Source organism: Myotis myotis, unplaced genomic scaffold (assembly GCF_014108235.1).
Source record: "Myotis myotis isolate mMyoMyo1 unplaced genomic scaffold, mMyoMyo1.p scaffold_m19_p_4, whole genome shotgun sequence".
Classification (NCBI taxonomy): Eukaryota; Metazoa; Chordata; class Mammalia; order Chiroptera; family Vespertilionidae; genus Myotis; species Myotis myotis.
This window is the reverse complement of record NW_023416346.1, coordinates 117369784-117391213: the sequence shown is the minus strand read 5'-3', so window position 1 is coordinate 117391213 and position 21430 is coordinate 117369784. Positions and strand designations below refer to the sequence as shown.

General features: G+C 43.8%; 2 protein-coding genes across 10 annotated transcripts in view; both read right to left on the bottom strand.

Moving 5' to 3' along the window:
* PCYT1B (phosphate cytidylyltransferase 1, choline, beta) overlaps positions 1 to 21430 on the bottom strand; it is an 88090-nt gene that overhangs the window by 45303 nt on the left and 21357 nt on the right. For 6 of the 8 annotated variants that reach the window (XM_036305714.1, XM_036305711.1, XM_036305715.1 and 3 more), the window contains one exon: positions 9974 to 10073. The exons of 1 other annotated variant lie outside the window; for it this stretch is intronic. In XM_036305714.1, coding sequence (XP_036161607.1) covers positions 9974 to 10073 — 100 coding nt within the window. Of the gene's footprint in view, positions 1 to 9973; positions 10074 to 10557; positions 10779 to 21430 lie in introns of those variants that run through there. One more of the 8 variants, XM_036305712.1, reaches the window with a different exon arrangement.
* Positions 1075 to 2704, bottom strand: LOC118654397 (putative oxidoreductase GLYR1). Of its 2 annotated transcripts, XM_036305710.1 has the most exons (2): positions 2393 to 2704; positions 1075 to 2167 (listed from the first exon to the last, which is right to left on the bottom strand). In XM_036305710.1, the coding sequence occupies exons 1-2, from the start codon at positions 2702 to 2704 to the stop codon at positions 1121 to 1123; spliced, it is 1359 nt and encodes a 452-aa protein (XP_036161603.1). In that variant the 3' UTR covers positions 1075 to 1120. The 2 variants fall into 2 exon arrangements, with proteins under 2 accessions (XP_036161603.1, XP_036161602.1); XM_036305709.1 differs by having other exon boundaries at positions 1075 to 2704.

The following is a 21430-nucleotide window of genomic DNA, read 5'->3' as shown; positions in this document are numbered from 1 at the left end:
AGTTCCCTAAGGTGGTGAAAGAAAAAGTCACACAAGTTCAGAAGGCACAGAAAGTCCCAAGTACCCGTCAGTAGATGAGTGGATAAAATAGGTCCAGAGGCATGGAAGCACGGCACAGACTGATGGATCTCAGAGGGAAATAGGTGGGGTGGGAAGAGATTAACCAAAGAATGTATATATATATATACACACACACACATATACATACACACACATATACATACACACACATATATATACATATACATATATACATGCATACACACACACACACACACACACACACACACACACACACTGAGTGGCCAGATTATTATGACCAGCCAGATTATTATGCCCACCCCATCAGTACTTCATTGACACTTCCAAAAATACTGAATATTGAAAACTTCCTAAGCAAATACTTTCAAGGTTTTATTATTATTATTTGCATAACTAATTCACTTCATTGTACTGATGGGGTGGTCATAATAATCTGGCCAGTCATAATAATCTGGCCACTATATATATATATATATATATATATATATATATATATATATATATATATATATATCTCCCATGGATGCAGATAATAGTGCCGTAAGGCCTGGGGCGGGGCAGGAACCAGTGGAGGAGGTTAAGGGGGGGTGGGGGACTTCTGTAATACTCTCAACAATAAAGATCATTTTTTTTTTAAAAAAGCAAGCTGCCATGTTGTGAAAGGGCCTGTACAGAGGGCCACATGGCAAGGAACTGCAGGTGACCTCTAGGAACTGGGGGTGACCTCTGCCTGACAACCAGCAAGAAGCTAGATCCTTGGTCTCACAGTTGCAAGGAAATAAAATCTTCCAACAACCTGAGTGATCTCAAAAGTAGACCTATGATCAGTTAAGCCTCCAGATACGAAATGAGCCCTGGGTGATACCTTGAATGCAGCCTTGTGAGACCCTGGGCAGAGGCCCTCAGCTTAGCCAGGCTCGGACTTCTGAACCATGGAAATCATGACCTAGCAAATATGTATTGTTTTATTTTTTATTTTTTAACCAAGAAAAAAAATTTAACAAGAATTAAGACTGGAGTGGGGGCGGGGGGCTTAGCAAACATAGGCCCAGTACACAGTAGACATGTCCTTGTCAGACTAGTCCAGTGCCTTGGCTCTTTTGTACACCTCATTGGCTGCAGCTGCCATCGGAGTTGGATGATTGACAGCACTGCCCAGTGCGATGGCTAAGCGAAGATCCTTCTGAATGTATTTCAGGTAGAAATCAGGCTCCACGTTTCCTTGCAGAATATTTTGGTACTTCTGATACAGGAAGATGCTGGCCAGTGGTCCTTGATTGAGGATGTCCAAGAATGTCTGCTGAGACTGGCCTGTCTCTTGGGCCAGGGACAGCCCCTCAGCAATGGTGGCCATGAAGCTCCCCTGGACCATGTTCACAATCAGCATCATTTTGGCTGCATTGCCAACCTCACCAAGAAAGAAGGAGGTTTTCCCTATGGCCTGGAAGCAGCTGCTACAGTCCTCATATAAGTCTCTGTCTCCGGCTGCTAAGATCACCAACATCCCATCATTAGCCTGCTGCTGGTTCCCTGAGACCGGGGCTTCCAGAAAGCGGCCCCCCCTGGACACAATCAGCTGTGCCAGCTCCGTGACTGTGTCAGCATCCGTTGTTGACAAGTCCACATAGCATTTCCCAGAGCGGATCCCTTGCAGCACACCACGGGGGCCCAGCACCACATCCTGGGCTGTCTTTGGATCTGGCATACAGGCAAAGGTGATGTCACAAGTTGAAACAACTTCAGCAGGAGTTCTTCCCAGGCGGGCCCCCTCTGTCACTGCAGTCCCGTTCCAGACAGTCACCACGTGACCCGTTTTTAGCAAGTTGGAGATGATGCCACTTCCCATGAGGCCGACGCCCAAAAATCCTATCTTTTTGTGTGTGGGTGCGATGCTGCCATTCATGGCCGTGCTGTCTGCTGCCTGGGTGGAGGTGGACCCAGTATCCTCTCCACATACTTTCAACTTCTTTATAATTGTCTGGGAAGAGATAGCTGGCTTCCCGGTTTGGCTGAGCAGGAAGTGGTGGAAATGAGGGTCTATGTCTTTAAGAGGCCCGCTCGCAGTCGGCTGCCACTCAAATGCGGCCATGGCCGTCATCCCATTCATAGTAGCAGACTCGGGATCCTTCTCGTCCTGTGGGGGCGGACCCTGCTTCTGGGGACTCTGCTCTTGGGTTCTTTTCAGAAGGGACTTGGAGCCTCTCTCTGAAGAGCCTGAAGACACCCTCTTCTTTCTTTCTCTCAGTTTTTTCCTCAGCTTCCCTTCAGATAAGCGATGCTTACGCTTCTCGTCACTCGAGTTTGGCCTACGTTTCTCCTCACAGGAATCATGCCGCTTCTCGTCATCGGCAGAACTGTGGCATAATGTCTGATCTTTCTTTTTGTCAGTCCCGAGGAGTTCTTCCACAGCCTCCACAGCTCGCTGGAATCGTTTTCCCTTGGTCTTCTTTATCATTTCTTCCTTATACGCCAGATACGGCTTCAACTGTCCCGATTCGATCCAGGCATGGTCCTCCACCCCAAAAAACTTCACGAAGTACCATTTCTTTCCACGAGGTTTCTCCAGCTCCTCGGGTGGAGGAATAATCTTCCCCGGCCATGGAGGATACGGGCCGAGTCGCCCCCACACCAAATCGCCCAGCTGCAGACTGACAGGCGCCATCTCGCCGATCCAGATGTACTGGCAGCAGCGGCAGGGAACCTTACGTCCACGTAATGGCGCTCCACGCTGGAGTGCGTGGATCCAGATGCACTGGGCGGCAAGGAACCTTACGTCCGCGAGGTGGCGCTCCAGGGAACCTTATGTCAGCAGTCAGTGTGGTGGCCCTCCGCGCTGGAGTGTGTGGACCCAGATGCACTGGCCATGGCGGCAGGGAACGTTAGGTCCGTGTGGTGGCGCTCCACGCTGGAGTGCGCCCGATCACGGGACCGGCCTGGCTCAACCTTAGCTCGCCCTGGCACTGCTGATTGGAATCCACCTGACCACGTAAGGGGGCGGCTCAAATGTGCATTGTTTTAAGCTGCCAGATCTGTGGCAATATGTTATGGGGCAATAGAAAGTGAATACAATGGCATTATACACTTTCTGCCCACCCACAGACTAGAACATTTCTAAAATATTTTAAGTAAATTCCTGTTTATCCTGAATGGTTAGAATAAGCATCCTATGTACTAAAAGGCTAATATGCAAATTGTCCCCTCCACCGGGAGTTCAACCAGGAGTTTGACCAGGGGGCAGGGCACCGGCCAACCACCCACACCCCCCCCCCCGCCCCCCGCCCACCAGCCTGGCCTGATCAGCCCCAATCAGGGTGGGCGATTGGACCCCACCCATGTATGAATTCGTGCAACAGGCCTCTAGTATTATATAAATGTGATGTTCAGGTAAAATGAAAGTCTGTATATCACACACTGATAAGCATGTTTAAAATAAACATAACAAACTATACATAACACCAAAATGATACTAAATATCTGCTTGAGGATCATGGATACAAATACCAGATAATGACTATGGTACAGTATTGTGAGGAAAATGTGACTGTCTCAACTTTCTGGGATCTTACATTCCAAATTTTTGTAAGTTATTCAGCACTTTGAAGTAAATGAAATGATGAAGGGGGCTATACTTACCTCACATCTCACACCATATATAAAAATTAACTCAAAATGGATCATAGACCTAAATGTAAGAGCTATAACTAAAAACTTCTAAAAAGAAAAAAAAAGGTGGAAATCTCAGTGAATTTGGCAAAAAATTTCTTAAATAGGACCCCAAACATATACACTATAAAGCCCAAATAAATAAATAAATAAATAAATTGGACCTTGTTTAAAACTTATGCTCTTTAAATGATATTTTTACAAAAATGAAAAGGCAAGTCATAGACAGGGAGAAAATATTTGCAAAACAAAAATATATATATATATATATATATATATATATATATATATATATATATATCAGATATAGGACTTTTATCTAGAATATACAAAGAACTTCCAAAACTCAATAATAAGACAAATAACTCATTTTAAAAGGGCAAAAAATGAATAGACATTTCATCAAAGAAAATAAATATATGGATAGCAAATAAGCTCATGAAACAATGCTCAATATCATTTTTTAAAAAATTGACCATACCTACCAAGTATTAGTGAGGATATAGAGCAACTGGAACTCTTACACATTGCTGGTAGAAATGTAAAATGGTACAATTGTTTTTGGAAAGCAGTTTGACAATTGGTTAAAAAATTAAGCATATACCTACCATATGGCCACACAGAAGGCAATCACCAACTGCATTATATCTAAACTCACCATTTTGTGGGGTGTGTTATGATGTTTGTTTGTTTTTTGAAAAATATATTTTATTGATTTTTTACAGAGAGGAAGAGAGAGATAGGAACACCGATCAGCTGCTTCCTGCACACCTCCTACTGGGGATGTGCCCGCAACCAAGGTACATGCTCTTGACTGGAATCAAACCTGGGACCTTTCAGTCCGCAGGCCAACGCTCTATCCACTAAGCCAAACCGGTTAGGGCGTTATGATGTTTTTTTTTATATTACTTCAGATTCAGGCAACAACAAAAGTGTGATTATTCATTTTTTATAATGACTATTAGCACCCTACATTTAAATAATGTGTTAAAAGTGTGTATGATTTGCAAAGCCCATATACTAGTATTTCGCTTGATCTTCGCATCAACTCTGTGAGGGAGGTAGAGGAGAGAGGACTTACTATCCTCATTTCATAGAGGGGCAAATGGCAGCTGAGCAAAGTTAAGCAGCTTACCCAATGTCACAGAACCAAACTATGACTAAACACCAGTAATTACAGTAACTAGTACTATTTTTGTGTACAATTGATGTGCAAAATAGGTGGCACAAAAAATAACCTTTTAAAATCTAATATTGCCCTAGCCGGCTTGGCTCAGTGGATAGAACATCAGCCTGAGGACTGAAGGGTCCCAGGTTCGATTCCGGCCAGGGGCACATGCCTGGGTTGCGGGCTCCATCCCCAGTGTGGGGTGTGCAGGAGGCAGCCAATCAATGATTCTCTCTCATCATTGATGTTTCTATCTCTCTCCTTCTCCCTTCCTCTTTGAAATCAATAAAGAAATATATTAAAAAAAAGGCCTCACTTAAAAAAAAATCTAATATTTACATCTTATAAAGTTTACATAGTTTTATATAAACTTTATAATTTCCCTTACTTTTGCCAGCAATATTATTTTCAATAAGTGATAATGATGGGTGTTTGCTTTTAAAATACATTAAAGTTTTAAAAAGAGTACATTAAAGGAAAGTTAAGTAAATTATAATGCAAGGGGCACACAAATGAAGCAAAATTCATTAAGGTAGATTTTGAGGAAAGAATTTGGAAATTCTACACACTGTGGAAACAGAATAATATAAATCCCATTTCTGAGAAGGAAAATAGGAAATCAGAACTGAGTTTCCCTTTGAGAAAAATGTCAGCTTTAATAAAAAGGAACCTAGGAAATAATCATTTGGACTTTTCCTTTACTACAAGACAGGGGAGTAATTCTCTCTGCCTCAGGACACATACTAAACCCTCTATGTTAACAGTGCCACAAGTGGACTAGTTGAGCTAAGGTCTAAGGTGCTGATTCCACCCAGCCGGCATAGCTCAGTGATTTGAGCATCAACCTGTGAACCAGGAGGTCATCGTTCGATTCCCAGTCAGAGCACATGCCTGGGTTGCGGACTCGATACCCAGTGTAGAGTGTGCAGGAGGCAGCTGATCAATGATTCTCTCTTATCATTGATGTTTCTCTCTCTCTCTCTCTCTCCCCTGTTCCCTTTCTCTCTTAAATCAAGAAAAAGATTTGTTTTAAAAGGTGCTGATTCCAACTGCCCTGCTGTTTTTCTTGATGTTTCATTATCCTTGTAACTTCACTGACAATACATTGAGCAGAGCTATGAGCAGAGTTTGTCATTACCTCTTTTAGAATTTCTATGCTAGCCCCTGTTTGGGTAGACCTAAGATTGCAAAACATATTGTAGGCAATTATATTAAGTCATAAAATAGGGCTAGTGAAGGAGCTAGTGAAGGATTTCAGCTATAACAATAATCTTGAAGCACATTATGAACCCCAAGCGGGGGTCTCTTTTGTCTTTTTGATGAAATGCTCAAGAAAGTGCCACAAAAGGTCATTGCTTACGAAACAAGTAGTCCAACAGCAAGATAAAAAAAAAATGCTCTGCCGAAACCGGTTTGGCTCTGTGGATAGAGCGTCGGCCTGCGGACTGAGGGGTCCCGGGTTCGATTCCGGTCAAGGGCATGTGCCTTGGTTGCGGGCACGTCCCCGGTGGGAAGTGTGCAGGAGGTGGCTGGTCGATGTTTCTAACTCTCTAGCTCTCTCCTTTCCTCTCTGTAAAAACTCAATAAAATATATTTTAAAAAAAAAAGAAAAAAAATGCTCTGAGCTTCTGTAGTGACAGCATAATGCTGCAACAAATATTTAGGATGATCTTCCTGGCACTCCCTCCAGCCACTATCAACAGTCACTCTAAAGCAGAGGTTCTTGCCATGTGGTCCCAGGACAGGCAGCAGCAGCAGTATCAGTTGGGAACTTGTCAGGAATACCAATTCTTGCTCCTCACCCCAGCCCTACCTCATCATAAACTCTGAGGGTGGAGCCCAGCAGACTTTTAACAAGCTTTTCAGGGGATTGGGTGTGTTGAAATTTGAGGATCGCTGCTCTAATAAAGCAATGGTTATCACAGTGAGGTCTAAGACTAACATGTGCATTGGAGAAGTAACTTTTCAGTTCTCCAAGTCTCATTTGCCTCATCTGCAGAAAGGATACAGTAATATGCAACCTGCACAGTTTTTGCAAAGACTAAATGAGACAGGAAAGAGCAGCTGGCAGATTTAGAGTAAGTTGAACTTCCCTTTCCTTTCTCTAGAAAAGCAGGGTCCTTTTCTGCTTGGGCCTTTAACATTAGGTCACATCTGTTCTCTTTATCACTACCTGCACTTCCAGTGCACCTTATGGATTTACCTGGGCTGTTCATTCAAAATACAGATGCTGGGGCCCCAGCCCAGATTTAGGGGTGGAGAGAGAGAGCAGGAAATCCACTCCTTTAACAAAATTACCAGGTGATTCCTTGCACACTGAAGACTGGGAACAACTGGTTTAGCTGCTCTGAACTACTGCCCCAAGCCACTTCTTGCCTTTCTCAAAAGCAGTAACCAAAAAAGTGTACTAATTTGGCCCACTCTCCTCCTCCCTTCACTCTGTCCAAGCTACGGTAAGTCCTCACTTATCATCAATAGGTACTGCGACTTTAAGTGAAACGATGTACAATGAAACCGATTTTATCATAGGCTAATAGATATAAACAAGAGTTAGGTTCCTATGGCATCTCATCAATGTTATAACAAAACAACATGGAGCAAAACAACGTTATCTGAAAACCTGCTGTACTCTTAAAGAAGAGGCAGACTGTCACGGTTGAGAGATCAAGCTTGAACACAAAAAGGTTTGAGATCAAACCACAACTTCACTATTTACCAAAGTGTGGTCCCTCAGCATCAGCATCACCTGGGAACTTGTTAGCCAGCCAAGTTCTTAGGCCACACCCCAGTTGGACTGAATCAGAAACGCTGGGGGTAAAGCCCAGACATCTGTGTTTTAACAAACCCTCCAGGTGATGCTGATGCAAAGTCAAGTGTGAGAAGCACTGCCACTTGACTCCCTGAATAACCCTGTGCAGATTCACAGCTTTCTAAAACCATCATTTCCTCATCTGTGAAATACTAAAAGTACTAACCACATAAAGTTGTGACAATGACATGACACAATACAGATAAAGAACTTAATAGTAAACAATAAATATCTATTGTTATTATTATGAAGAAAACTGTCCTTTATCCCAGGGATTCTATTCAACTTGGGATGTTTGTTTCTGAGCCATCATACATGGCTCAAAGCTTAACTGCTAACTAGCCTGATTTCCGCTCCATCCCAACCAAATGGAATGCTATTCATTTACTGCTACATGGCTCTCTACCTTCATATTTTCACTATTCCTGTTCCACTTGCCTAGAATGCCCTTCCATTCTCTGCCCACATTGTCCAAATCTTACTTCTCCCAACAAGATCAGCTGAGGTGAGCTCCCAGGTCTTGCCTGACTGCTCCAGGCCAAATAAATCTGCCTTTCTTTTAAATATATATTTTTATTGATTTCAGAGAGGAAGGGAGAGGGAGATAGAAATATCAATGAGAGAGAATTATTGATGGGCTGCCTCGTGCATGCCCCCTGCTGGGGATTGAGCTCAAAACCTGGGAATCAACCATGACCTCCTGGTTCATAGATTGACACCCAACCACTGAGAAACACTAGCCGGGCTAATCTGCCTTTCTTAACACTGTCCATTTTCATCTGTGTTGCAGGATTTAACCCCTAAGCAATCAATTTTCAATCTTTTTCATCTCATGGCACACATAAACTAATTACTATAATTCTGCAGCACACCAAAAAATGTATTGTTTGCCAATCTGACAAAAAAAATGGGTATAATTTTGATTCATTCATACTAGTTATTGTTGTGTTGCCTGTTGTCATTTTTTAATTTGACAATCTAAGGGAAAAGAGGTCAGTGCCCCTGTCTCAATAGTCAAGTACTACACGTTTTAAAAATTCTTGTGGCACAAGAATGCTGGTTGAATGTGGCCACGACATGCTGGTTGAAAATTCCTGCCCTAAACACATGCATGCATACTACTGGTGGGTTTTATTTCTGGTTGTCTTGTCCCTTTATAATGAAGCTCTTAGGCGCTAGCCAGTTTGGCTCAGTCGATAGAGTGTTGGCCTGCGGACTGAAGGGTCCTGGGTTCAATTCTGGTCAAGGGAACATACCTTGGTTGCAGGCTCCTCCCTGGCCGGGGCCCTGGTTGGGGCTTGTAAGGGAGGCAACCAATCAATATGTTTCTCTCACATAGATGTTTCTCTCTCTTTCCCCTCTCTTCCAATCTCCACCCCCCCAAAAAAAAATCAATGGAAAAATATCCTTGGGTGAGGATTAACACAAATATCTATATATATAAAAGCCTAAGTGACCGTTACGACCGGTCGACTGAACAACTGGTCACTATGACGTGCACTGACCACCAGGGGGCAGACACTCAATGCAGAAGCTGCCCCCTGGTGGTCAGTGCGCTCCCACAGCCAACTTCCCACAGCCCGCCAACCTCCCACGGTCCCTCCCCCCCTGGCTGGGCAGCCTTGATTGGGACTGGGCAAAATGACCCCGATCAGCCCCGATCAGCCAGGCCGAGGGACGGCCCCACACGTGCACGAATTCATGCACCAGGCCTCCAGTATATAATGAAGTTCTTAGGAACTAGAGACAGTACCTTATAGTTCTTTTTCAATCTCTTCCTTATGCAGCTCTGGTATATACTAAAGGAGTGAACAAAGTCCTAGAGCAGTTTAAGGCACAGGCTCTTTCATTTAAGGCACACTTGGAGAAGCTTTTTTAAAATGTGGACTTTAAAGAATGGTAATAATTACAGTAGTTTAGGTTTGTTTAAACTTCATAATTTAAAAAATGCTTTGGTATTTTTAACCGAAACTAGTTGTCACAAAAACCTTGGGAAGTGGGGATCATTGTCCCTATTTACACATGAGGAAACCATTCAGATCATTCTTGTGACTAGCCCAAGGCTGTAGGACTAGTAAATGGTAGAGCTGAGGCTCACACCACATCTCACTGTATTTTTTACCTTGGCTACTTTGGTTTGCCGAGTTTGTTACTGGTGCTGTTATCCCTGTGCTATGCCACAACCTCTAAATTCAACTCTCTGAAAGCGAGTGCTGCTCAAATAATGACGGGCCTTTCTCCTCCTTTGGACGTCAAGACAGGGCCCATTGGGAGAAAAAGTACAGCCTCACCTGGTGTTCCTAGGCGGGCCTGAGCAATGGTCAGTTTTTCATGGGGCGCTTGGCACTGGCAGCTGACTTCGTCTGCAAATGGGGCAGGAGCAGTCAGAGTCTAGAAGGGAAAAAGAGAAAGGGAATAGAGTCTAATAAACTTTCCTTGGGCACTAACTTCCTCTGAAGTTTTATTTATGTTGGCTTCACAGGTATGATCAAGAAGTAGAATATATCAGTGGAGTCTTTCAGAGAAATATGGTACTATTAGAAATAAAAACGGGACATTGTCACTGAAACATTATTATATTTTTTTGACTGCTGCCTCAGAAATAATAACTCTTCACTCTCTGCCATATGCCAGGTACCAGATGAGGTACTCTGCATATGCTAATTCCTCCAGGCCTCACAACAAACAGCCTGTGATGGCTAGATCCCTTCTATCCTTCTACAGCAAAGGAAAACACCATCTCCAGTTCACAGAAAAGGAAACTGAGGCTCAGCAGCATTAAGAAATATGCTAAGTCATGCCCTTGGAAAGTCACGGTGTTCAGCTTTGAACCTTTCACAACCAGCAAGGGCAGGCTTCAAGCATTAAGACTTACCCACACCCTGGGATACTCAGCTGGGAGGAATGCCATACTCAGGAGTGTGGCAGACATCTGTATTTCACACACACCAGCCTGGCCAATCACGAACTCTGACGTCTCTTCAGTGCAAAAGCCAAAGACGTTATCTGTTCCCTGGAAGGGCCTGAAAGCACAGCATTTCTGGCGGGCTGCAGATAAATTGCTCCTGTGGTAGCTCCAACGGCCACCAACGGCTGGAGGCCCCGCCCCAGGCAGCTGGGGCTAAGGCTCTGGGGAGAGCTGTGAGAGAGATGTAGCCACTTGGATGCCTGCCCAGGAAGTGGCTCTGCATTTTTTAGTCAGCTTCTTAAAATGAAAACCTCACTCTCTCCAGACAGGGGAAGACAAAGCCAGGGGTGTTTTTGTAAACAGGGCAAATGCAATCCAGAGTCGTCCATTTGCAGTCTCTGAGCCATGTCCTTATCATGGTCATCACTACACCTGCTTTGCTATTTTTAAAGCCGAAGTCACTGTAAATATTACTCGTGTTGTTGCAGAGATTGTTTCTTAGAGCTAGACCCAGGTGTTCCTCCACCTGATAAGACTCAACTGAATAATGATCCATACATTTGAAGAGGGACTGTGACCCACTTTTGCCATTCATTTATTTATTCACTAGTTCATTCATTTATTCACATGCTCATTCAAATATATGTCAAGCACTATCTTAGAACTGGGGATACAAATAGGGATGAGACCGGTCCCCGTCCTGGGGGAGTCCCGCTTCTCTGTACTGCCAAGAACCCATCCTGCCCTGTTCCCACCCTTCCTCCCCATTGTAGCACCTTCCGCCCTGGAAACTGGAGTCCTGCCCCAGAGTTGCTTGGAGACTTCCCAATTGCCTGAGACACTTAACCCCCACCATCCCGTCCAGGGCTCTGAAAGCAGACCAAGACTTAGGACATGGACTTGGGAAACTTTAGTTCGTTACTAGTTCTTTTTCAGAAACATTAAGGTGACCACGTGGGTCGCGGTGGGCCAGGGCAGCATTTGTAATATGCCAAAGGGGTACAGTGACCAGAGCAGACGCTCCATAGCCACAAATCTGAGGTTGAAATCACCTTTCCAGCACTTACAGGCTGTGTATTCTCATTTGGCTCGCCTGGTTGAAAGAAACCGACACCCACTAAAGTAAGCTCAAGAGATGAGGGATTCTTTGAGGGCTACCCTGGCATGGAGACGGTGCGGGGAGGATAGGGGCAGCACCTGGTCCCAGAGAGCTAGCTGTGCACCTGCCTGGCATGTGATCCTTTCTGTCCCACACCCATTCACCCTACATCCTTCCATGATGTTAAAGTCTCTGCTTGCCTTTGACTCCCCGATAAACTTCGGTTTGAATGGGGCCCATCATGGCCTCCGCTACCTCCCTTCCCAACACTCATGCAGCAGCTTCTGATTGAACCTTTCAGCCCCAGCTCCTGCTCCTACCAACTTACTGCTTCTTTCCATGTTTCCCAATTCACATTCCTAAGGGAGAATCAGACTGGCCAAGTTCATGAATTCAAACCAGACTACAACCAGAATTAGCCTGCAATGAATCAGGTGCCCACCATCTGTGGCTGGTGAGGGGAGGAGGAGGGTGAGGGGGGTCATGGGTTGCCTGTCATTGCCCCTTTAGCAGGCGCTGCTGTTGGGGCCAGAAAGGTATTTGACCTTGTGTGCTCTTAAAAGGGAGTTCGTTTACTTAGTTGAATCTCAGTTTCACCTATAAAATGGACACCAATCTTGCAAGTTGATGCAGAAAACAGAGATAAATTATGTCAAGTACCTGGTACTCAATAAATTGTGGCAATTATTATTACTGCTATTAGTATTCATTCTTATACATAATAATTTATAATACTTTATATTAAGACATAATAATAGATAATGTAGTTCCCTATAAAAAGAAGCAAATTGACTATGAACTTCTAGGACACAGCCCAAATAGGTAAATGGGTTAGCAAGTGGGGTTCTTACATTAATGATTCATTAGCATTTAATATATGTGGACAGTGAACTGTTTTCACATGAACTAAAATAAATTATTATTTTGGGATATTTTATGTGCTAATCTCAAAGCCTATTAAAGAGATAAGGTGTTGTCATTTTCCAAGAAAGGTGTACTCCAGAAGGTGTGAAATGTGGTAATTAAAGCAGAGCCAAAGAAAGTTGTAAAGCCACAATAGTACTCAAAGATGAAGATGAAGTTTATATGCACTGTGCATTCTGTTCTTTTTTTTTTTTTAATATATTTTTTATTGATTAAGATATTACATATGTGTCCTTGTCCCCACGTTACCCTCTACCCCCCTCCCCCCCCACCCCCGCTCATGCCCTCACCCCCCCGTTGTCCATGTCCATTGGTTAGGCCTATATGCTTGCATATAAGTCCTTTGGTTGATCTTTCCCCCTTACCCCCACCCTCCCCTACCTTCCCTCCAAGTCCCGACAGTCCAATCAATGCCTCTCCGTCTCTGGATCAGTCCTTGTTCATCAGCTTATGTTGTTCATTATATTCCACAAATGAAGTGAGATCCTGTGGTATTTATCCGCTCTCAAGTTCCATCCATGCTGTGGCAAATGGTAAGAGTTCCTTTTTCTTCTTCCTCTTCTTAAAGAATACCTTTCAGCATTTCATATAATGCTGGTTTGGTGATGATGAACTCCTTTAGCTTTTTCTTATCCGTGAAGCTCTTTATCTGACCTTCTATTCTGAATGATAGCTTTGCTGGATAAAGTAATCTTGGTTGCAGGTTCTTGCTATTCATCACTTTGAATATTTCTTGCCACTCTCTTCTGGCCTGCATGGTTTCTGTTGAGAAATCAGCTGACAGTCGTATGGGTACTCCCTTGTAGGTAACTGACTGTCTTTCTCTTGCTGCTTTTAAGATTCTCTCTTTATCTTTTGCTCTTGGCATTTTAATTATGATGTGTCTTGGTGTGGTCCTCCTTGGATTCCTTTTGTTTGGGGTTCTCTGTGCTTCCTGGACTTGTAAGTCCATTTCTTTCACCAGGTAGGGGAAGTTTTCTGTCATTATTTCTTCAAAAAGGTTTTCAATATCTTGCCCTCTCTCTCCTTCTGGTACCCCTATAATTCTGATGTTGGTACGCTTGAAGTTGTCCCAGAGGTTCCTTACACTATCTTCATATTTTTGGAATCTCTTTTCTTTTTCGGTTGGGTATTTTTTGTTTCTTTGTATTTCAAATCTTTGACTTGATTCTTGGGATCCTCTTTTCTGCTGCTGGATCTCTGTAAATTATTCTTTATTTCAGTCAGTGTATGCTTAATTTCTAGTTGGTCCTTTTTCATGTCCTCCATGGTCTCCCTATACTTATTGAGGGATTCATTAAATTTATCGGCGGTTTCCATAAAATTCTTGAAAAACCTTATAACCGTGGCCTTAAACTCTATATCCAATCGTTTGCTTTCCTCCATTTCTGCCATTTGTGACCTGTTTCTTTGTCTCCGCATTTTGGCAGCTTCCCTGTGTTGATAGAGTGGCCCTGCGCGCCAGGTGTCCTGTAGGGCCCAGTAGCTCAGCCTCCCCAGTTACCTGGGGTGGACACTCTTGGTGCACTCTTGGTGCCTTGGTTGTTGTAGAATCACTGGGAGGAATTGACCTCCAGGCCAATTGGCTGTGAGAATCAGCTGTGTCTAAAGTGGGAGAACTTCTGTGCTGAAGACACCCTTCTGGGGCAAGACTTGCTTCAGTGGGGCTTTGGTGCTCACTGAGTCTGCTCCCTGAGTGTGTCCCTTATGGATCTGAGGAGTTGCAGTCTGGTACCCTCTGACCACTGGGTACAGTGGCTCCTGGATCTAAGGAGGTGCTAATTCAGCCTCTGCCTGAGGCCACACAGCAGGAGCCACGAAGAGGCTCAGCTGTGAAGCAATGCAAGCCGCTGCGGGGCCTTGGGCCTTCTCTTGGAAGTTCCGGGTCTGCCTGGCTGGGCTGCAGTTAGGTACATTCACATGCAAAAGCCTCTGCGGCAGCCTGGGTGGGGCGGGGTCTCAGGGAGTCAGAGGGCGGAGAAAGCGGCCATGGCCGATTCTCCGCCGGAGTCGCGCGTCTCAGTGTTCCGGTAATGGCTGCAAGCACCTCTGAGGGAAAGCCGCCCTCAAGTTCGCTCGCTGCCGGACAGACCAGCTTCTCCCCGTATGAGACCTAGGTCCCCAGAGACTTCCCGGAACCGGAGTTCAGAGCCGTCGGGAGTTTGTGATTCAAAAAGACAGCCGCGTCCTCAGGCGCCACCCCCTTTCCTCGCGCGCACGCGCGCCGCCGTACCTCTGCACTTCACCTCCGCAGCGCCTCTGGCTCTCAGCGTGCTTTTCTTTCCTTCTAGTTGTGGAATTTACACTCAGCCAGCCTTCCTGTTTTTTTGGATGATGTTTGCTCAGTCCTTTGCGGTAATTTTCAATTGTTGTGTGAGGCGATAATTTCCCGGTGTTTACCTATGCCGCCATCTTAGTTGCTCTCCATTCTGTTCTTAATTATTGTGGCCTCGAAGTAGGAAAAAGGGGAGAAGCAAAGAGCTGGAAGGCAGAGAGAGTTCATACGTGTGCTTGTATGTGAATGTGTATATATGTACATGTGTTTCTTATGAGCACCTTTAACAGCAGTTCACATGAAGAAGGTGTGTTTCCTGTTATGTTCAAGGCACTGTACTTGGAATGAGGAGAATACAAACATAAATGAGCCACAGCCTTGCTCTCCATAACACCACCTTCCTGGGTTGAAAGTCAAGGTCTGCATTCACAAAGACCTTGGTTAAGGCCCAGCTACCATCAACCAGCCCTGTGAGCTGATGCAGTAATTTTTTAGTCTGACCACCCTAGAACTATTACTTCTCTGAGCCAGAACAAATCGCTTACAAGGACTTCTATACGGCTCAGGTCTGTCTCCTCCTACAAGGGGCAGACCAACCTCAGGACAACAGGATTAGGCTAGCCAGAGGCTTCAGAGAGGGGCAGAGACTGGTCCACCCTGGCCTCCAGGCTCTATACCAGCCTGCAGGGGACCCAGGCCCCCATCTATTCCTCACCATTTGCCAGAGCTGGGATGGTTCCAGAGATCCTCTGGGATAGGCATAAAACTGGGGCCCAGTAACATAACAGCTAAACCTTTGAGTGCCTACTTAGTGTCATGCATATCCATTTATATGCTAAGCACTTTAACTATATTAGCTAATTTCATTTGTACCACAACTGGGTGAGGCAGGTTCTATCTCCACGGAACTGTCCAGGACCTGTCTTCAAAAGTGACACCAGTGGCAGCAAGAAGCAACAGCAGTGGTAGATGCTTCAGGCTCAGTTATCTTTTTGGCTCCCTTTGAACTGAGGACACTTTCAGGATTCTTAGACAATTAGGATGGAGGGGTCTCGAAAAGGAGATACTGGATTTCTTGATAATTAGAGAAGAGGGGGCAAAAATTAATTGAAAAAAGAAAAGCATGTGACCATATTTTGACCCAGACTTAGTGAAGTTAGATGACGTACATATAGTTACTGGCAAGCATCAGCTCAGAGTTCAAGTCACCAGATCACATTGTCAAGTATTTACTAGCACATTCTCTGTGTTTCATATGATCTAGGTTGTTTGGAAGGTGAATAAACAGAGGAGATAAGTCAGAAAGGAAGGAATGGAATTGGCTTTGGGGCAGCACCCTCAAAGGTGAAGGGTGGCCGTTTTAGAAAGGGAGACAGTATTAGTTTGAAAAGGCACATTTAATTTAATTAATATAAAATTATTATTTGAGAAAGAAACCCTACCCTATTTAACATATAAGTCAAAGAAATTAAGCCTCTGGGCAGGTAGAGATTATCATAGAATAAACTATGGGCCACTAGGAAGCCATATTCCAAATTCAGGGTTGGGGAGGCACATGACATTTTTATGTTTGGCAAAAGAGAGTGAGGATTTTAAAGGGTTAAGAAGCCCTGGCCCAGGGCCCTGGACACCACATGTGCAGGGGCCTTGCCAGACCACAGACTTGGAGCTAGACTGTAATATAACTGCTCTCTACCTAATCTAAGATACCCAGTCATTGCATGTGAATATGTTACCTATTTGTCCTGCAAGGTTTGATTATGTAAACGGCACCATAGTAACATATTCCCATCAAGTTTTTTAAAGGGGAAGACATTAGATATTTGGCATTTCACTGGCAGAGTGTGTTTAACAGGACATTGTCAAATATTAAAACAAAAGCTTTAGGCACTATATAAAATGTACAATGCAAACATTACCTGAGTACAAAAAAATGGTCAGTAGAACCTGTACTTATGCAATGTACATCACTGACTGACAACTGGACCAATCAGACAGCAGGTTAATCATCCAATCAGAACTTAGCATTGTCCTGCTGATGGTGATGGCCAACCACAGAATTGCTTGTTTAAGCTAAGCTATTCTTAACTACAGTGAGCCAATCCAGTCAGATAGTCCTGAGTTCAAATCCTAGCTTCGTTATTTAATATCCATTTGATTTTTTAAAATTGGATTTTAAAGAAACTTGTTGGTTCTTAACCCCTGTAATCTGTAATCTCCAGTATCCTCATCTATAAAAGGGGGAATAATAAAATGATCTACCTCATAAAGCTGTTGTGAGGAGTAAATAAAATGATGTCTGTGTGATTAATACCTTCCTTTTGCCTCTCTAACATCCATTCTCTTTCTACCCTTCTCTGCTCTTCTCTGTATGGCTTCCTGTGTGGCCTGCACCAATGGAGTCTGTTGCCTTTCTACTTCCAGTTGGGTCAGGTCCATGGAAAGCACGCAAAATGCTGGAGGGCAGGACAAGAATGAGCTCAGGGTATTTGTCTCCCTGGCTTTCTACCTGCTAAGAGGCTGTATATTGGTTCTCTTCTTTTACTGAAATTCACAGCTTTAGTGAGGAGGCCCCCTTTCTAGAGCACTCTACGAAGTTCTGGTAATCAAAATCTCCCCTTGCCCCTTCATACCCTCTGAGGTTTCCTTAAACCCTGCCCATGCCTTTTAAATAGTACCCTTATTAGACTTCCTTCAAATTTCCTCTTTAGAGTGAGCCCTCTGTGTCTTGACAGGGCCTTGACCGATACACTGTATGTAACAGTATGATGCCAAGCTCAATAAATGTTAACTAGCAAATGTTGAAAAGACATGTTCAAAGTGCAAAGATCAAGTGAATTACCCATTGTTAATAATCATAACTATATCAATAATGCCTTCCAGTAGGACAGACGTTTACAACAACAGAACATTTAACCAAGAGATGCATAAGAGACACAAGCAGGACCTCAGAAAGACTCACCTCCGCAGGTAGGCCTTTTGCCTTAGGACTCACCAGAAATTACAAAAAGACATTACAAAATCTAATCCTCAGTCTCATGCTGTTAGGATTGCATTTACCCACCTCTGAACATCATTTTTAAAGCCCAATTTTATTTGGAATCAGAATATTTTAGTCTTTTGAAGAGAGACGGGGAAAAAGCAGATCATATAGTTGACCACAGGCTAACAACGAGCCACTGGGTTCTTAGACATTGTAATATTTATAGCCAGTCTCCCCCAATGACTATAGAAGCACCAAGAAAACAAGGACTTGGTCTGTCCTATTCATTGCTATAGCCATACTTCTTAGGGCAGTACCTGGCATATAGAAGGTCCTCAATAAACATTTGTTCAGTGGGGGGAATTTAAAGTCACTGGAGAGAGAATTATTATTGACAAAGAAAGGAACTGGAGAGAGAATGATTACTGATAAAAATTATACTCAAATAAATACACTTACCAATTTTTCTTATCATCATCATCATAATATCTATATATATATAAAACCCTAATATGCAAATAGACCGAATGGCAGAACAGAACAACCGAGCAACCAGTCGCTATGACGTGTGCTGACCACCAGGGGAGGCACGTGAAACATGATGGTGTCGGCAACAGGCAGCAGAGCACAGAACATGGCAGGCATCGGCCACGGCAGGATGGTGGAGCAGGTGAGCGGGGGCTCCAGACCAAGGTGGGGTACCGGTTGCTGTCATTGGGGCGAGCCTCTGGTGGTTACTGAAAATTCTTTGCTCCCATGCACCGCAGTACTGCCCGGCACTTGCACCTGCTGCCAGCACCCGGCTCTAACCCCGATTGCTCAGTGCTGTCAGCAGGTGCAAGAGGTGGCTGCTGGCCCCAATCAACCCTCAGGGCTTCTCCACCTCCCTCAGCTCCTGAGGGGCAATCAGGGATGGCAGCCACCTCTCACACCCACTGCCGGTGACAGCCCCACTCGCACCCACTGCCGGCGCCCAGTGCTGATCCCGATCGCTCGGTGTCATCAGCAGGTGTGAGCAGCAGCTGCCGGCCCTGATTGCCCCTGAGGGCTTCTCCACCTCCCCCTGCTCCTGAGGGGTGATAAGGGCAGCAGCCACCGCTCGCACCCATTGACGCTCGCACCCACTGACACTCGCACCCACTGACAGTGCTGGACCCACTCGCACCCACTGCTGGCACCGGCTCCAATCGCTCCATGCTGTCAATGGGTGTGAGCGGGGATGGTGCCATCAGAGCATGGGAGTGGCAGCTGTGGGAGCAGGGCTGCTGGCGACAGGTGCCGCAGAGCCATGGCAGGAGGGGCCGGGTGGGGGCCCGGAGGATGCCCCTGTGCCCACTGCAGCCTCATGGCCCACAGTTCCTTTCAAGGTGCACGAATCCGTGCACTGGGCCCCTAGTGTATAATAAAAACTAGGGAAAATAAAGAGAAGATAGCAAAATTCAACAAGAATGTCACTTCCTAAATACAGCCATTGTTAATACTTTTTCTATTTCTTTTCAGGCTTTCTGATATGTTATATATACATATTAACAGCTTTGGAATCGTACTACTGCATAGACAAGTGATGGCGAACCTATGACACATGTGTCAGAGGTGACACGTGAACTCATTTTTTTGGTTGATTTTTCTTTGTTAAATGGCATTTAAATATATAAAATAAATATCAAAATATGCATCTTTATTTTACTATGGTTGCAAATATCAAAAAATTTCTATATGTGACATGGCACCAGAGTTAAGTTAGGGTTTTTCAAAATGCTGACACGCTGAGCTCAAAAGGTTCACCGTCACTGGCATAGACAGTTGTTTTCACTCAATATATCATGATTACTTTATCATGTCATTTAAATATTCTTCAGCCTTACCACTTTTTCGACTTAACAGACTATTTTTTGGAGCAGATTCAGGTTCACAGCAAAATGAGAAGAAGATACAGATATTTCCATATAACTCTCACTAATTTTTGATAGCTGTAAAAACAGTCCACTGAAAAGAAAAGCCATAATTTATTTATTTGTTGTTTGATATTAAGTTGTTTATGTTTTACTAATATAAATAACATTCTAAACATAACGCTAAACCTCTGACTACTTCCTTAGGATAGATGCCTAAGAGATGAATTACTTAGATCAGGGGTGTGAACATTTTAAAGATAAATATTTGAAGAACATTTTAACATATATTGGCAAATTACCTTCTACAAAAGCTGCCATCATTTATAGTCACATTACAATGCATAAAAGCACCTTTCTTGCTGCCATCTCAGTGGCTTTGAGTATTGTTGTTGTCAATTTTATAGACCAAAAAATGGTATCACGCTGTTTCAATATGCATTATTTTGATTACCAGAAAGATTGAACATTTTCCCAATGTTTATGAGTCATTTGTGTTTTCTTCTGAGACTAAGCTGTCCTTTGCTCATTTTTCTATTGTTGAGAACAAGTGTTTTGAAGATTGTTAAAAGCAAAACAATAGCACAGTTAAAAAATTATCTTAAATAGCTTTTTTAAAATGCATTTTCCAACTTTACCTAGAGTCCCTTCATAAGAAATTCATTTTTTTAAACCAAGGTGTGAACACCTGCATCTATGTCAGGTGAGCAGTTACTGTCCTCCAGGGATCAGAATTTTTATTAGGTCCTAGGGATACAGACCTTCTTAAAACACTGACCACCCATAAGTCATAACTCTCTCCTCCCAATGTGGCCACCTTCCAAAGGATTTCAAGTAGCTGGAAGAGTCTCAGTACTATAAATAACACCACAGTTCATTGATTCTAAAAGCTCCATTTCTCCCCACACTTGAACATCTCTGAGACCTGGGGGAGGGGGGAGCCTTACAAGCAATGCTGTCTTAAAATCAGTGCTGGCAATTTTCTGACATTTAACACCTCTAAAATGGAAGTTCATCTTATAACTAATGGCATCTTAGATTCATGAAATGCATACATGCTATTAACAATAGAAAGGAATCACCCTTACCTAGAAATAAAACGTTCCAGACCCTAAATCAAGTTTTTCTTCAGCAAAAGGAGTTTGTTTTATAATGAACATCAGTAACAACCTTATATCTTATTCATATCCCATCTCCTTCCCCAAAGGACTTGTGATGACTTCAAAAAAATAAAATTGGAAAACTTAAAATAATAGTTGCAAGATATGGGGGTCAGGGGTGAAATGAGCACACAGAAAGGCCTCTCCCGGTCCTCTACATTTTGGAAAGGTCAGCTGTAGGCTCCCAGCAGTCAAAGCAAAGAGAAAGACAAAGTTAATATTGTCCTTAAGCAAAAAACAAAGCAGCTATTAAGGAGAAGCACAGAATCTCCTGAGGCGAATTTTATAGAAATTCCTCCCATGGTGCCTCCATCAGGGGGAGGCGGGGTGACGTGTAGTGATGTGCAGTGATACTCAACAACAAATCAAACAACATACTCAACAACAGCCCTGGATAAAGACAATCCCGTTTGTCATGTTTATCTCGGTAGTGCCCTCCACACAAGGCTGAGCCCCAGAACCAAAAAGCAATTCAGTAAAGCATTTCCACAAGGAGCCAAATATGCA